Below are 17784 nucleotides of genomic sequence, written 5' to 3' on the forward strand. Positions count from 1 at the left end.
CAACAGAAAATGGTACCAATTTTGTCATAATCATTGTATTTTTCAGGAAAATCTGAGGCAGTATGTTGATCGCATTTTTACTGTAATTACTAAGTCTGGTGTAAGCTGTCCTACAGTGATGTGTGATATTTTCTTTTCACTGAGAGAATCAGCTGCCAAACGTTTTCAAGGTGAGTTTTTCTGTATTGCTTCATTTTGTATCTCTGATAGCTTTTAAACGTAGGTGTAATCTAGAAGTCTGCATGATCCATGATAGATTTAGTCATTGAACATGATATTATCCCAAATACAGTTTGGGGTGTGTTTTTTTTCCTGATTATAAATGCTGTTTTTCCCTTGTTTGTTCATTCCATGAAAAACAGTACTTGTGATGATTATGAGTTTTTCTTAAATATTCAAAGGAAAACAATATTTTAAAAGAGTTTATGTTGGTGTATATTTATGGTTTCAGTATTTACGAAGTATGCTGTTTTTAAATGTTCCATTTTTCGTAATGGCTCGTTCTGCAGGCTCCATGGAACTGAATTATTTTCTTCTCATACATCAACTTGTAATAAAGGCCAATTTGTTGGAGTCATTGCAAGCTCATAGTCCTGGGAGGTCCATGTGCTGCAAAGTTTTTTTTGGCTGTCAAGAGAGCTCTTTCCACTGCCTCCTAGTTGTTTCGGCTCTGTGAGAATGGGTGGGCAATATCAAACTAGGATCAAGCAAAACAACTAACCTATGTATTTTCATGAAAGGAAGCAGATTAGAGTAATGATTTAACTTGTAGATAGGTACATTTCCAGCACACGTTTGAGTTAGCTTTCTGAAGGCATTCTGGCAATTGCAGAAGGCTTTAAAGGAGGGATTATTGAAATACTCATTAGAAATATTTTTTTTTCAATAGGTGACCTGGATGTGAGGTATACAGCTGTCAGCAGCTTTATTTTCCTGAGATTCTTTGCTCCTGCCATTCTTTCTCCAAACCTCTTTCAGCTTACACCACACCATCCTGTAAGTATTGTATCAATTTCTTCGAGCTATGTATATGGTTCTGTCACCACAGTCAGTCTAGCAAGATTCTTTCTTCAATTCTTTTAATAGCCTCTAGGAGAAATAGCTTTGTTAGTTCAAAGATCTGCTATGTCTGTCTTGCATATGGAGAATGACTGTATGTGAAGAATTCGGGAGGTATGGGAGGAACAGTGAACTTTAAGGTCAAACAAGGTAGATGGTCTCATTTTTACTGCCTTACATTAATGCTAGGTTGATTGTCAGCAACAATTGGAGATGTTTTGGATGTTAAGCAACTTATCCAAAACTTTCAGTAGTTGTTTTTACTGGGAGTGGAGAGGACCTGAACAGAAAGTCTTTAAGATAGACTTTAGTTTTGCAAGTGATTAGTTTCCGGAAAACCAAGGCAGTGGGGTAGCTTAATCTCTCTAGCTTTGGGAGTGATTGGTCTTCAGAGAACCAAAAGCAATGAGGTGGCTAAAGAGTCAAAAACCTTTAAAAGAAGCAATGCTTTTCCTATAGTGTTTTATTGGGCCTTTTCTAATTTTATGTTAATTTTCTACAAGGAGAATAAGAAACAGGATGTTTTATATATCCAATCCATATTATACTGTTGTTCTCTTTGCTAGGACCCTCAGACTTCTCGAACTTTGACACTTATCTCTAAAACCATTCAAACACTGGGCAGCCTATCAAAATCTAAATCTGTAAGTATGTCCTTTTCATTTAAAGGTTTAACTCAGGAAAGTGATTTCTTTTTCAAAGCTTTTATCACTCATTTTAATTAAGCCTTTAAAATTCTTGAGTAGCGCTAGTTTTAGGCAAAACTACTTTCATCTGCTTTGATTATAAGGCTCACATGCTCACAGGAAAAATAAGCCTGTCTTAAACTGAACTACATTTTAGTAAAGCAAAATTGTGTGCCCAGCCTAGAAGACTGTTCCAGGGCTTTTCATTCCTTCCTTCTGGAAGAACAGATAGTGATCAGGAAAACCCGTGAAATTCTCTATTTGCATCTGATACATGATAGCAGCTCTACAGGGTTTTTCAGATTGTCTCCGCATTTTAAAGCCTTAATTGAGAAGAATATCCCAGTAAAGGGAAAGGCAGTGCTTTTCCTTTCATACCGATTCTGTTTATTGCCAGTCAGTGGTGAAATGAGATCTGGATGCCTGTGCTCTGTACTTCTAAATGAAGTAAAACTTGTTTAAATAAGGTACCAAACTGCTATATCTGGTGATAATTTGGGGTTGCTGGTGGTCTAGTTACGATTAACACAGGCAATTGTAGATGAATTTGTACCTCAATTAAGAGTCCTTTGAGGCAATAGAATTCATACACTTTTTGTCAGCTTTTAGGACCAGGATTAAAAGCCAAAGCAGAAGCTTGAAGCTTTTGAATAATGCATTATTAACTGTATTAATTGAGCATCTGGGATGTGTTCTATTACCATTTGAAATAAGAATTTGGTACTCCTGAGTGTGTGCTGTACAATGGGAAAGTAGCTTTTTGTTTATTTTACCTCTGGCCAGAAAGACAAAACTCCTATCCGCGGTGGTTTGTCTCATTGTCTGCTACTGTTAACAACAATATTTTAGGTATAAACTGTATTACGATATGCATGGTTTTGGTTTTGTATTTCAGGCTAATTTCAAGGAATCCTACATGGCTACTTTTTATGACTACTTCAACGAGCAGAAATACGCAGATGCAGTAAAAAATGTACGTAATGTAAATGTTCTGAATCATCCTTGCGTGTTGTTGGAGCTGATGCTCAAACCTAGAATGTACTGTTTGTGAACTAGGGTGTGTGTACTAGAAAAGGCAGGCTCCCAGTTATTGTAATTTTGAGAATGCATTAAATTATGTGCATGCCAATATTATAATCTCGTTGGGTCTGCTTCTATTTAATAATTAGGTTGGATCAATAAGCTGCTGCTTACTGCTCGAGTCATGGGCATGCTGCATAGGATGCTGCAGGTCTGTCTGAAAATTGCCTAGGCCAAAAGGAATTGAAAGATAAGCGTAACAAAAGAGAAACAGGAAAAGAAGGGCTGGTCATCTGCAGCTTTTCTGCTTAGGAGCATTTGTGCTATTTTTAGTTTACAGCCCAAGAAACCTCCCAGATTCCTCAAGTATCTGCCAGTACCCTTCTGTTTGACTACTTCTACAGTATGTCCTTGTAGCACCATGTTGGACTAACGTTAAAGATTTTAATTTGGGTAGTGCTGTACTGTCATTTTATTTATGCTTTTTGTTCACCTTTTAGTTTCTAGATTTAATTTCATCTTCAGGAAGGAGAGATCACAAGAGCATAGAGCAACCTATATTGCTTAAAGAAGGGTAAGCATGCATGTGAAACAAAACCCTCTGAATGTGTGCTTGCTACAGTTCTAAGGCAGCTATCTTTTACCCCACCCCTATTCCATCTGTGTGTTCAGAAAAGAACGTAGGGCAATGATTGTATTGCTGTTTCTACTCTCTGTGGCTGCTGTAGTTGATTTTAACATCCTTTTGTTTGTTTTAAACACCTTATATTAAGTGTGTTTTGAAATACATGGAGGAAAAAGAAGCCTGTAGACCTTAATTAGCACAGTTAATGCAAAATAAATTTAAATCAGCCCTGTGTTAAGATCAAGTTTTATTTTTCTTTTTTTTAAACCACAGTGAAAAAAAGCTGTAAAATTTCACTGTGAATGCTGATACTGAATATCTTAGTGAGGGCAAAGCCTGCAAATGGGATATGCTTTTGCTGCCCTTTAAAACACATAGGCTAATCAGGGCCGCTTTGAGGAAAATTTGTGTTACATTTGGAACAGTTTCTGGTTTTAGTACCTTTCTGTTTTACGGAACCATGTTCTATATGCCATACTAGTTTTAGAGACTAAATGTTGGCATTTTTTGTGTTAAAAAATGAGTTAAGATCATCTAAGTGCACTGTTCTTTGGGCTGGGAGGAGGAAAGTAAAAATCCGAATTCCTCCGGTCAGAACTTAGTAAGCTGAACTCTTGCTGAAAGTAAGCTTTCATTGTAGCTCTAAGTCACGTAAAAATCAGATTTTCAGTAAAAACATGACTGCCACTTCCAGTTAGCCTCAGCAGTTCAGTTCTCTGATGAGGGTCCGTCCCTAGAAGCCAGTTTGTCTGTTTTAATTCTGTACATTTATCATTCTTTTGTTTCTGAAAAGAATTGTATCGTTTGTAACATTTTCCCTCTAACTCTAAAACATTATTGTTTTTTTCTGCCTCTGTCTTTCTTTTGCTCCTCTCTGATTTTTTTCTGTCTTTTCTTGCTCGGCCTGTGGCTGCTGTTGTAAGGACTCTTAAACTAACAGTAAAGAAAGTTGATGGTAATAGTTCGTGCAGGTAAGATGGTAGGGGCAGTTGGTGCTTTGCTGTAGCTACCGGCTGACAGCATGTCCTTCCTTCACAGCAGTAGACTTGTCTGACTTAACTTCGGGAAGGAAGTAGTCTGTTTAACAATCCTGAAATGCCTGTGTAAAACCAGCAGAAAACATTTAAACATTTTGTTATTTATTTCTTACGTGTTGACCGAGTCCTTTTTTTTTTTTCCTCCTTAAAACAAAAACCTGCTGAAAAATAGAGAATTAGGGACTTTTATCTGTAGGCAGAGGCTCCAAGAAGCACTGAAATTTGCTTAATATTCAGTGTATATATCCTGAAGAACTCACTGTAGTTAAGAAGTAGAAATCACAAGTAGTTAAGAAGTTGCACTTCAAGTAGCATTCATGTAACTCGTTCTCAAGGCTGCAGAGTAGGCTTCAGCTACTTCAGTCTTTCCTGATGTTTGCATTATTGCCATGCTGTGTCATGGAGAGCGGGTGGGGATTTTCACAGCCTTTTGTTTGATTATTCTCCAGTTTCATTGGCTGGTTAGTGGGGTGTCTCCTTGTCTTTGCGATGTTTTTATTTGATTTCCTTTTCTTTTCTTTTTTTTTTTTTTAATCTATCCTTCTATTAAGAGTTTCTAGATGGAAAGCTATAGCGTATGTACTTTTCAATGGATGCGTAGTACCAAAGATTCTAGTCACTGGCACTTGGGTTTGCTGGCATTGGTCATGCCATCACTGCTTGGTAGCTGTCTGCCTGGTTCTTCGCAAAAGGAGGAGAACTCCAGGGAGAACCAGTCCTGCCATTCTTGTGGGTGAAAGCTGCATGCTGATGCTTCCAAGCAAAGCTAAGGCAGACCCAAAGTCAGGTCCACCATAACCACAAGAAGAAAAAGCTTCTCTGGCCATCCAGCCCTGGAATGGGGTTCATCTTCAACTGTTTGTTTTTTTCCTTCATGCTTCTGACTGTTTGCTCCGACTTCTCACACATTCTGCTAATATTAGAAACATTTTTTTTTAAATTGACCTTGAAACTTCAGTGGTTTTGAACAGTTGACACCTATCTGTGGGAAATCAAAGCACATTCTTCCCTCAGCTATGTCAGCTCTGAAAAATTTAATTAGAAATTAAATAATACTGCTCTTAGCTCTGCAGTACGGAGTTCGCATTTCTCAGATAGGGAGGCTTCGTAGGAGTCTTCACTTCTAAGTCACCTTTTAAGTGTTGGCATGAAAAAAGAAGAGAAACCAACTTGCAGAGCATATTGTCCAGCCCAAGGATATCTGCTCTTCCCTTGAAATTTGCTTTAACCTTGAAATATACAAAGACTGCCACCCCACCAGTGGGGCCTGCTAATGATCTAAATGATATGGTTGTATTAAATCTTTCTCATGGAATCCAAGAACAAAGACTGAGACAGCAAATGACCATTTTAAAAATGGGATGAGTGTGTAACTATAACTGATTAACAAAATATATCTTTTGCTCTATACAGTGCTTGTCAGCTTTTGCCCATACTACTTGGAACGGGCAGCAGGCACCAGCCCAGCTGGTCACAAAATAGTTAAAGTCTGAAGGAACTTGGTTTTCTGTTTGAGCTTTGAGCAGCCCTGCTGTTCAGTTGGATGCAATGCAATTGTTTCTGACTGAAGATACCCAAAGCAAGAAATAGGATTGGCTGTTCGAAGCATTTTAGCTCTGCTATTGAAAATCTTCAACCAAATCACTCGCTGTTCAATCTGTATGCTCTTTGTGCTGCGTAGTGCTTTCCTACCTGATAAAAACTACTCTGTAGTAAGTAGTTTTTACTGCCTCCATTGTACTGTTCTGTATTTCGCACAATAGTTAATGTGTAGAGTAGCTGTTATCAAATCCCTACTGCATATGCATACACATTTTACACCAAAAGTGAGGCTGAGCAGTATGAAGTCACCAGGCTTTCCAAAGTCACCTTGAAACTTTTGGATTGATTTAGTGGTTAGGAAGGCGGCGGATGCATCACAGTTCCTTGTAAGCTAATTCAAGTTTGAAATTAATTAAAACTGACAACTCACTAAATGAATGCCTCTCCTCTGCCAAAAAAGGGGGTTGTCCTAGCTTTCAATCATCAAATTGCTTTGAATTGCTTATCGAAAACCCATTTCTAACTGCAGCATCAATGTACAATTGCAAATGGCGTTGTGGAGCATCCTGATTTTTTCTGAAGCATGAGAGTGACTAAAGCATGGCAAGACACAGTCCCTGTGCTCCAGAAGCCTTACACTTACCTTTAATAATTAAACGTACTCTAAACGTTTTGAGCTTAAAAAAAAAAGAAAACTGGTAGAGTTGTGTCAGGCTTAACAGAACCTTTTTCTGCTGTAGTAGGAAATCCTTTAGCTGGATTTGGAACAGAAGAAAGAGCACATGCTGCAGTTCAGCTAATTAACTAGAGTCCCTGTATCCACTACAAATCAAGCTTCTTGTCTTGCCCCATATCTAGATCTGGAAAAAGGACAGGCTTAACTAACAGATGCACTAAACCTATCCAAATGTGACTTTCCTTTCCTTGTCAAGACAAGGCCTCAATAATGAGAAAACATGTATGCATATATATATATATATATGCATGTAAGTGTAAAATCTGGTCTATTGTAACAACCATTGTCCTGTTTACTAGGTTCATGATCAAGAGAGCACAAGGAAGAAAACGATTTGGTATGAAAAACTTCAAGAAGAGATGGTTTCGCCTGACAAATCATGAGTTCACCTATCAGAAAAGCAAAGGTAACAAAGGTTTGCCAGGCTTTTTTTTTAATTTTTAAACCATACTTTAAAGTGAAGATTAAATATGAAGATAATGTAAGAACTGAACACTGATACCTAATCTGTAACTGTAGAAGGCACAGCGCAGAGAAGTTTGTCAGCCTTTATTTTCTTCCCCTTTTTTTAGTATATCTGTACTGACTGCTAGAGAAGGCTCTTGGATAGCCCAAGATGATATAAATTAGCAGAATATTTGATGGTTTTTGTTTAATATTAATTATTAGCATTATCTGTAGGTTTCACAGTTACCTAGGAAATTGTCTTAGGAAACAAAACTCAGGGGCTCAAATATTTTACCCTGGGATTTGGATTTGGATTGAATATTGTCAGGTGCGTTTCTGCTAGTTCTTATAAATTCTGCAGCATTAGCACAACTGACTGCAGTAGTCAGGGATTTGCAGCTTTGAACCTGCAAATATTTGTTCACTTAATGCTGCCTAATATCAAGAATTTTGCTTTTCACAAATCGTTTCTGTTGGTTCAGTAGTACGCACCAAGTATCACTCCCTTCTATCAAATAAATAAATTTGGGGTGAGAAAGATGAGGAAAGATGCTCAGATCGTACTGGTCATCATTTCACACTCAACTTTGGAATCTTACATCACCACCATCAAAATACTTCAGCTCGGCTGATAAGAATGATTTCTTTCACCGCCTCAGTAAATATTCTGTGTCCTGCTGCAGCAGTCAGTTTCTCAGAGATTTGCTAGCATAACGTAGTGCTGCTGAAAGCAGAAATGAAATTAAGGTAATGCTTCAGGACCATGCTGGTAAATCCCTGCTGAGGGAAAGATTTTCTTTCTATGCAGTCAACATGACCTTCAAAGGAACTGAATCAGCCCTAAGAATAAGGGCAGAGGGTGAAGTTGAATTTTGAATAAGTTGCTCAGCGTCTATGTATTCGTTCTGCAGGTGATCACCCTCTGTGTAGCATTCCAATTGAAAACATTCTGGCAGTGGAAAGACTGGAGGAGGAATCCTTTAAAATGAAAAATGTAAGTAGGTCATCTTCATTAACTTACTTGTTAGGCTGGTCTGGATCCATCAGCCTAATCGCCTTTTTCCCTTTTGTAACGTGGATTGGGTTTCTATTGAAAGACGTACAACCACAGCTGCTTGTTCTGTATATAGTAGCAGGAGTTTCCAAAAGTACAGCCCATTCAGATTCTTATCAGTCCAGTCAGCAGTCCTTGGGTTTCGTGATCCGCAGCACACTCAGTACTGACCACTGCTGATCAGCTGTCTGAGCTCCACAGTGTTGGGCACAGGTAAGGTAATCGAGTCCCTGCCCTGTCTGTCAGACCTCTCTGTTGGGAAGGAACTGACTGCTTGTGCTTGTGAACGATTACAGGCGTACACTTGAGATAAAACTTACTGGGTATGGAGAGGAGCTGAGCTCTAATTCTGATTAACTCCTCAGTGAAAACATTCCTTAACTTGCGCTGAGTCTACTGGGCTAAAATGCATTCAGAATCTCTCCTTATTTAAAAGACTTATTATAGGGAAAATATCCCGTTATTGTTAACAACAGAAGATAGTATTGTGAGCATGAACAGAAACTGTGCCGTTTTTGGCTGCTTGGAGTCAGTATTACCTAGGAAATGAAGGTGACTACGTCCATTCCAGAAAGTAAGGTTCGGAGTCTTTCCATAAGCAGTAGAAAATACCATTGTCACCTTCTCCTGGTGACGTTTATGTTCCCATTTATCTTGCCGTACATAAATAGAAAGCTGCAGCAAGAACAGAATTCTCAAGACACCACAGCAGATGTATTTGCAATGGATATTCCATCATGGGTACTAAGTGTGATTAAAGATACACGTTTTCTATAAATATTCTCTATGTATCTATGCTCTGAATTGTACCAAATCTATTTTTATTACTCTGATAAAGCTGCATGTCTGGCAGTAAGGCTAGTAAGGCTGTGCATCGCCTTTCAAGCGGCCTTCATCTTCCTTAAGCACACTTTGGCCTAGAGAATGCCTCTAAGTATTTCTCGGGTCTTCTGTGTTGTATGAGAAGCAACTGGTGGTTTTGGTAGTGTAAAGGTCTTGCAACCACTCGAAATTCTTGGCTTAGTTGTTGCCATATGCTAGTTCACTTGGCTTGGTATCCCCTTACACAAAGCCATACCCCTTAAGTCTGTCCCTTTGTTGTAATGCAGCAGGCTCCATTTACCCCTTCAGGACATTGAAATTCTCTTCCCTGTAGCTGTGTGTTAACAGAGAGTTGAGCTGCGCACTGCCATCTTCCTCTTTCCTTCCTTCCCCATTCCCCAAACTCGGATTGCCAGTCATGTCCTGAAAAGTCTTATTAAAAGGCCTCTTTGTGCATTTTGGCAGTGCTGGACTGACACTAGCAGCTCATCCACGGCTGTTACGTGGAGGCCTTTGTGCCTTTCTAATTACTGTCTAGTGTCTGTGGGGATACTAAATCCAGGGAAATGACTGTTGGAGCTTCTGTTTCCTGCTGTAAGTGATGTTGTAATTACAAGACAGCTGTTCATTCGCAAATTAGCAAGTATATTTGCAAGCAATTTTGAAGGATGTTCACCTGAAAGTGTACCAAGGGAAGGAGAGATGGTGCCTGGTGCCAGCCTACAACATTCTCCTGACCTGCCAGGTGCAGAATTCAGGCCAATATTTCAGCTCTTTGTAATACACCAAGGTGAATCTCAGTTTTCTTAGAATATCCTGAGTTGGAAGAGAGCCATGACGATCATAGAATCCAACTCCTGGCTCTACACAGGACCACCGCGCACCTCCAAAATTGATGTTTTATGCCTTTTTGTTTTTCTCTCTGAAGTAGAAGAGAAGAACCAGCTGTTTGGAAAATAATATTGCAAATTATGTGGGCAGTGCAATGACTAATGGCTTGAATAATCAAATGGGAAAGTAGAATGGGAAAAGGATAATTTAAGAATATCTGACAGAGGAAAAACCATTAAAATTAAGTATTTGCAGAAGGTAAAGGAAATGATAAGTGTTCATCATCAGCGTAATCAAGCAGTAAGGCTGGACATCAGAAACTTGCCTCTTCAAGGGGAAGAAATGAAAGGCAATTGTGCCGTCTTGGAGAAGAAGCTGTTTTGGACAGGCAGGGGAAGCTTTATTTTAGATTTTGAGTGCCCGAGCCATAAGGCAGAATTAACATGTAGCAATTCGAACCACCCCCAGGCAATTAAAGAGAAACAGAGAAAATGCATTGCTGTGATTTGCTAATAGCAGCTGTGGTTGGGTGCAGAAGTGTGGAAGTTACTAAAACGAAAGAATCGTGCTGAAGTAAGTGTTAAAAAGACTACAGATAAAGCAAAGTTACAGTTAAAGCAAAGCCGTCCCAAAGGTCGGATCCAGATTCTCATTTTTAGTCTTTCCTGCCTCCTTCTGACTAGCATTTCCTTTCAGCCCTGCATTGCTTCCTTCTGCCACCCATCCAAAACTTAGAGCTGCGACATTACTAAAATTGTGTCCCCGAGGCTTGCGGAGGCCCAACCAGCGAGTTGATATTAGCTGCTTGTAAATCATCACCTCAAGGAACAGTATCTTATTCCTTGTACCAGGTGAAAGGTCTTGTTGTTTTAAGGGCACATTCGCTTTCTTGATTTTGTGTTGAACTGTATTTATTGGTGCGTTCTGCATGCTGTTTTTACTTCAGTAAATCCATCGGTCTGAGCCCAGTCCTAGGTTCGCCAGCTCAGTTGGGTGGTTTATTCTGTGGTTGACTTCTCTGTTCGCAGATGTTCCAGGTGATCCAGCCTGAAAGAAGAGTCCTGTATATCCAAGCAAATAACTGTGTGGAGGCCAAGGACTGGATCGATATACTCACCAAAGTCAGCCAGTGCAACAAGAAACGCCTCACGGTCTACCACCCCTCCGCCTACCTTAACGGCCACTGGCTTTGCTGTAAAGCTACTGCAGATAACACTCCTGGCTGCACACCCTGCACAGGGTAAGGATCGGTACCGTGCCGCTGCTCTGGATACTGCCAGGGCCACGTGTGTCAGTGCACCAGACGTGCAGGCAGTGTCGTGTTTTCAAAGGCCCTCTTTGATGTCACTTCTGATGCTGTCAGTATCTGCAAACCTCGGTCAAAATGTTGAAATTTTTAGAGTTCAAAACATTGGTAAGAGTTGACCATAGGATAAAATATTTTCATTCTGATCGTCTACCATTAGTAAATATGCCAGACATCCCTTCAATGTTTTGTTTGTAAATTTCTGAAACAAAGATCTGCTTCTGGATTTAATTCTAAACTGATCTTTTCTGAGCAGGCTACTCAGGGTCTCTGTTAAATGAAGAGGTACAGTCTGCTTCCCAGGAAACTATTTTCTTCTAAACTGAGAGAAGCAACAAGTCTGCAGCGGTAGTTAGTCTCAGAATAGAAGACCTGGATAGCTGGGAATTCAGTGCTTTGGCTCCTCCATCTGGTTATAATAGATTAATTCACCAAAATGTTTGGCTACCGGTACAGTCTTCTCTTTCAAGTCAGAGTGAAAGCACGCTGGATAAATCCAGGCATAAAGAAGTTTGAACTTGGCTACCTTTTCTCTTGGGAACAGTAGGAAGTTTTGTGCTCCGTTCCATGTATTTTGTTGGCTTTCATGAGTACTTGCTTTCAACACGGAAGTTGTATATTTTCATCCTCGTTAAGTGTTTTTTTGTGCCATAATACACCGTTTAACATCTAACTTCTGCCTCTCTTCCTGACCCTTACAGAGGCCTGCCAGCAAATATACAACTGGATATAGATGGAGATAGAGAAACTGAGCGCATCTACTCTCTTTTCAACTTGTATATGCCAAAATTGGAGAAAATGCAAGGTAAGGGGGAAAGATCTTTGCACCTCTGACACCTAGCAAGGCAAAAATACCTTTGAAAAATTGGATGTTTCAGTTAGAGCAACCTTGCGGATCAAATCCTGATTAGCCGTTACTTAATGTTTCCCCTTCTGCTGCCTTGAGGCAGTTTCATGGATTATTTTTGTAGCAGCGTGCAGTCTCATAGTCTGTACAAAGTTCTTTGCATAATAAACAGTTGTTTGAAATACGGACTTAACCGCAGCATCCTAAAATAGCATGGTCGGAGAGCATAACTTGGATGCTCTGAATTGACAAATCGGAGCGCGGACTAAACCAGAAGTTTACTGAACCCGAAAAGAAGCACCAGCAAAGTTGAGGTGTCAGGGGAACATGGGTTTATATTACCAGAAGCCACGTGCACATTCCCTGATTCAGATCCCCAGAACAGGCTGGATCCAAACGGATTCCCTCGACAGGCTCTTCCGGAATTATCAACAAAAGATGACCTTTGGGTGTCTGGAGCGATGAGGAGTGAAGTTTGGGCTGAGAAACCCTTAAGAGCTAGGGGGAACGAGGATGTGATTTAAAGGATAAAAGAAAGAAGAGACAGCAGAGGAAGTTAATACTGGTAGGCATGCCAAGGAAAGTATCTGGTGTACACGGTGCCAGACGTGAAATCCCAGTTTAGCACAGGGAGTGGCAGGGAAGCCTTCGCTGTGGCACTGATCTTTAAATAGCACTCTGTTTTATAATACGAGATAAGTTGGCGGTGTCAAACACGGATTGGAAAGCACTTTAATCCAGTCCTGGCCACCAGGCAATTGCAAACTGAAGATCCTCCACCACTTCCGAGCTGTCTGAACCAGTGCCCAGCCTGCCCCTGTTCCGAATCCTCCCTGCCAGAGCCAGCGTCCAGTCTCAGTGTCAGGGAAAAGGACGCGGGCCTGGCGCAGGCAGTGCAGCAAGGGGAAGGTAACTCGACAGCTGAGACTGGAAGAGCAGCACAGCTAGAAAGCTAAGGCAGAAGAGTAAAATTCTCTCTTCCTAATGTGCTCACCTACAATGCCAAAGCAGATCACATCATGAATGTGTTGCAATTGTCCGTGTAAGCAGTGTCCTGATGTCTTAGCCAGGAAGGCTCCCAGGTAGGGTAGGAAGGGAATATTACGACTTGCCCTTCTTAGAATATTTCCTTAAGCAGGCAGCAATCGTGACATATTGTCCTTGTGCTTGTTGTGTGAATCTTTTGGGGGTAAAGTTGTAAAAACATCTTCCGTGACTACTTCAAACTGAAAGTGTTTTGAATTCGGTCTGCTGTGAAGTGCCATCCATGCTGCTCAGCTGCTGCGCGTGAATGTAACCTGTCCTTCTGACACAGGAACACTAGGTTTCGTACAGCCCAGTCCTGCAGCGAAGGGGCAGAGTTAGGCCTGGCTCTGAGTTCCCCAGATGTTTGCATGGTACTGCTAGTGGTAATTTGGGTGAGAGCGCTGCCTGTGCGGCAGAGGACAGCTTTGCACAAAGGCAGGCCTGCTCCCCTTTCCTTGGGAGACTAGGAGGAGGGAACGGGCATGAGCCAGCCTCTGTGCCTGCAAACAGCCCAGCAAAAGGACAGGGACCTGCTCCTTCTGCTGTTGCTGTCAGTGTTGGCCTCAGTTCTGTGGTAGTTCTGCTGAATCAAACCGAGGAGAATTGCTGGCCTGCATGGACCCCAGACTGAGTATTTTTAGTCTGCTTGTCCCACTTTTGCTTTTCTCCTACCTGTCTGATGCCTATTCCTGTACTTTTTATTTTTCCCCAGAGGCCTGCGGCAGCAAATCTGTGTATGATGGACCTGAAGAGGAAGAATATTCTACATTCATCATCGATGACCCTAAAGAGACATATAAAACACTAAAGCTGATTATTGAAGGTGTTGGAACTTTAGAGCAGGAGCACGCTCAGTATAAGAGGGATAAATTTAAGAAGACAAAGTATGGAAGCCAGTAAGTATGGGCTGTCACAACAGGTTAACAGTCCCAGGAAATGGTATTTCCCTTGCTTGTGTTCTGGCCTTCATGTTCATGTTCAAAAAAGATCCTGAAAATACCTACAAAGTAAGATTTTGACTTTGGATATCACAATATTTTAAATATGTAAAGCATAAGGAATTTTTAAATGCTTGTTTTTCAGTTCATAAAAGAAATTCATAAAAATGAGTGTGATTATTTTTAATTTTGAGCCCATGCTCATGAAACGTGCAGTAGATACCAGAAGGGACATGTATTTATGGGTTTGTTTTTGAGTGTTGGTTTAAAGGTGCAAAGAATGTACAGCCACATGACCTTAGTTTGTGTCCACATAAATAAAGGAGTGCTCTTTACATCTCTGACAAAAATAAATAAATAAATAAAAGCAGGGAAAAAGCAGTCAGTTCTTCCAATTCAAGGAAGGTGCAGTATGTAATTACAACTTCGATAATGAAACTTAAGGAAAATGTTCTGTCTGTTCCTTTGTGTTCTGACATTTTGGTTCCTTGGCAGAAAATTCTCTATATAATCTGTTGTTGTTGTTGTTGTTAATTCTAGAGAACATCCCATTGGTGACAAGAGCTTCCAGACTTACATCAGGCAGCAGTCAGAGATCTCAGCGCATTCCATATGAAGTGCAGAGGACACCACAGACAGTGCTGAAGGGTTGGTCGGTGAAGCTGAACAGCAAAACAAAAGGGAAGCCACACATGTAGCAAAACGTATGGAGAAGTGTCAAGCTTACAAACTTGGAGACTTGCTAAACATACTGTCTTTTCAAGAAACTGTTATAATAGTTGCTATGCACTTTATTCATCTGGTTATTGACAGATGATGAAACTCTGCCTTCTAGGCAGTTGTTGTCATGTGTATTTTTAAATTTGCTTTGGTTTCTTGGAATCTAGTGATCAGTTCAATGATCAAGGTGTGTGGACTTCATCTTGACAACTCCCATGCAACTCCTTACGTTTCAGAAACCAAGCGTGCTGCTAATAAGCAGCATTTTCTAGAATTGTTGTTTGTTACTGTTTTTGTTCCTGATTAATGTATATTATGCCACACCCCGCGTGCTCTCTTAGGAACAGCTTAGTAACACTTGGCTTTTAATGCCTGCATTTAGAACAGAAGCAGAGGGAAAAAAACCTCTGGTGTAATCTCTTTCATTGTAGCTTGTATTATGAGCAGGCCAAGGAGCAGACCTTTTGTTTTTACAGCAGCATAATTTTTTGCTAAATGTGCACAGTTTTTAATAGAAATTCAGATCTGAATGGTACTCTTGATATTTTTGAGATACAAAGTCATTTCTCCAGACACAGTCAGCAGACTTTGGTTCTGAAGACGAAAACTCAGTGGTGTAATAGAACTGACTCTCATAAATGTGAGCAAGAAGGAAACGAACTAATGTCAGAGCTACTTGTCTCTTTTTATACAGTCCAACAGTGGCAATGTTTGAAAGTCTGCCAGCCGAAAGGTGAAGTGAGCTGATTTTGAAGACCTTTTTACCGCCGCAGCACGAAGGCTGAGTGGAACACGGGTCTGGCAGCTGAGACACGCTGAGTCCCAGGCACAAAAGCTGTCAGGATGGCTTTTATGTGAAAGGATGTTTAAGCACTGGAGTCCGCGTTATCCTAGTACCACTTGCTTTTCTGGAAAATAGATTTCTAGCTTTCCCAAACTGTTTTTAAATACTTTTTTTTTTTTTTGAGAGAGAGAGAGAGAGACCTGTTAAAGGATACTTAGGGTATTAACACATGTAAAGGTAACTTGTTATTGTTCTGAGTGTATTAAAAACAGAATGAGCTGTGTATCTCACTAATACCAACACAAGTCGTTAGGGAGGGGAATAAAGATCTGCTAAATATAAGATATATATTTATGTAAGCTGTTTAGTTGTACTCAGTAACTTTCCTCTGTATAAGGGTCTGATTTACGAAACGTCTAGCTTTGATGTCGCGGAAGCCTGCATGATGGACTTGAAGCTTCTGTGGGCTGGAAGCTAGTTCTGGTTTGAAGCTGAATTGGGACAGAAAGCATTCAACTGTCAGTTTAATGTGAAGGTATCTGTATCTTTGCTTGAGGTCTTACAGAGTAACTCCCAACCGTGTCCTTGCACCTGATGTGATTTGAGATGGCTGAATTACCTTGAATGCCTCTGTTTCTTAGTGATGCTCTTAGGAATGAGGTTTTCTTTTTGTTTGAGTATATCAGTAGACCACCTCCTAGCAGACAATAAACGATCTTTCATTTGTCTTCGCCCAGCAGACTGGGGAAAGGGAAATAACGCGTCGCAGAGGTGCATTTTGGACTTCGAGCTTTTTGCTGCCATGAACTGCAATTTTTAACCTGTATTTGTAACTTAATATTGTTTATAAAATACTAATGACCTGTTATGTGTGTTCTACTTGCCAATTAAAAGAAATGTTTTATTTCTGAAGGCTGCGTGTGCATTTGGAGTCTGTTTAGGTTCCTAATGGTCACCGGGGGTGCTGTTGGCTGGCACAGCGTCAGCTGTTCGGAGTTGGGCTGTGGATGGAGATCCTTGCGAGCGCACACCAAGCGCTGCTGGGCTGCTGAGTCCCGTCTTCACTTCTTCCCATCTCCACCCCTTCCTTTGGGTCAGCATGGCATCCGCAGTGAACCAGATTGGGTACCTGAGCCTTCCATAAACTGATCTAGCAATGAAAACTGTTTTTGCCCAGCTACAGATCGGCCTTTTCAACTGGTTCCTTGTGTTATTACATAGGTGCTGGTGCTGGTGCATGGAGCATGCCATTGTGTTTGCAGTAGTTTTCTTTAGTGTCTGCTGAAGGTTTCCAGAGTTTATCAGTCCTCCCTGGAGACTCACGTGAATGAAGCTTTGGCTCTGAGATGTTCTGTGACGAGCTGCACTTCACTGTCACCCAAACAGACACGTGCATTTCTGAGAAGCGTCTGGAGAAAACCTTCTGCAGACACACACCAGCTGAGCGACAGTAGTGGTTTAGCAGGTAGACCACAGCTGAAAAAGAAAACCAAGCTGACGGTGGACAGCACGACACCGGTCTCTTTATGAAGGTGAACTTGACCACAATATGCAAGTGTGTGTTTCTGCCGAGGAATTTTCAACCATTCTATAAAAACAAGGTTTTTAGTAAATCTGGTAGTAAACTGACACAGGATTTGTAAGAAATCAGAAGATCTATAAATGCAGAATTACTGTAACACTGTTCTCAGGTCTGTCTGCTTTCCACTCGATTTCATTCAGTGTATATAGAGATTTCCTGCTAACCTGTCTTGGCTTGCTGCTGCTTATTCCTTGCAGTGATGTCTCCGTCTATCGCTATAGGCTCTGATTTCCCACTCCAGTTTGGGTCCCCCCCATCTGTCGGACACGAAGAGGCGAGGACGTGATGGCTCTCTGTTGCAGAGCTGGCCCACGCTGTCATCCATCCCTTTTTCCTACAGCACATCTGCAGCCTGCAGCAAGGTTAGTGATCACAGAGCTTTAGATCCAGGGAGGCACAGCTGGCGCCCAGGAGAGTCAGAAACTTTAACCAGTGGAATCGTGGAGACCGAGAGAGCTTAAAATGAGCGTCTTGATTTCCAGGTACTGCATTAGGGCACAGTGCAACCCCCTTGCTGTCTGGTTTCTGTGTTTGAGTTTCCTAAGGTGATTTTTCAGCACTGAGATTCTTAGCCTTGGCAAACATCTGGAAATCTTGGTAATGGCTGCATACTAAAGAGCACAAATCGCTTGGTGTCATTCAGCAGAGACCAGCCATAGTTCATTCTTGTGGAGGCTCTCCTGGTGTCACAGCCACGCCAGTGTATAAGTCAACAGGAAATC

At 41.0% G+C, this 17784-nt stretch overlaps 1 protein-coding gene across 4 annotated transcripts in view; it reads left to right on the forward strand.

Annotated features, from left to right (window-relative positions):
- RASA3 (RAS p21 protein activator 3) overlaps positions 1-16392 on the forward strand; it is a 164741-nt gene extending 148349 nt beyond the window's left edge. For 3 of the 4 annotated variants that reach the window (XM_083801771.1, XM_083801769.1, XM_083801772.1), the window contains 11 exons: positions 47-170; positions 890-996; positions 1626-1703; positions 2641-2718; positions 3266-3339; positions 7005-7120; positions 8064-8146; positions 10888-11099; positions 11867-11970; positions 13751-13934; positions 14517-16392. In XM_083801771.1, the coding sequence (XP_083657897.1) occupies positions 47-170; positions 890-996; positions 1626-1703; positions 2641-2718; positions 3266-3339; positions 7005-7120; positions 8064-8146; positions 10888-11099; positions 11867-11970; positions 13751-13934; positions 14517-14592 (1236 nt within the window). In that variant the 3' untranslated portion in view covers positions 14593-16392. The remainder of the gene's footprint in view (positions 1-46; positions 171-889; positions 997-1625; positions 1704-2640; positions 2719-3265; positions 3340-7004; positions 7121-8063; positions 8147-10887; positions 11100-11866; positions 11971-13750; positions 13935-14516) is intronic. The other variant, XM_083801770.1, reaches the window with a different exon arrangement.
- Positions 16393-17784: the final 1392 nt, after the last annotated feature.

This window comes from Anser anser (genome assembly GCF_964211835.1).
Source record: "Anser anser genome assembly, chromosome: 1".
Taxonomy (NCBI): domain Eukaryota; kingdom Metazoa; phylum Chordata; class Aves; order Anseriformes; family Anatidae; genus Anser; species Anser anser.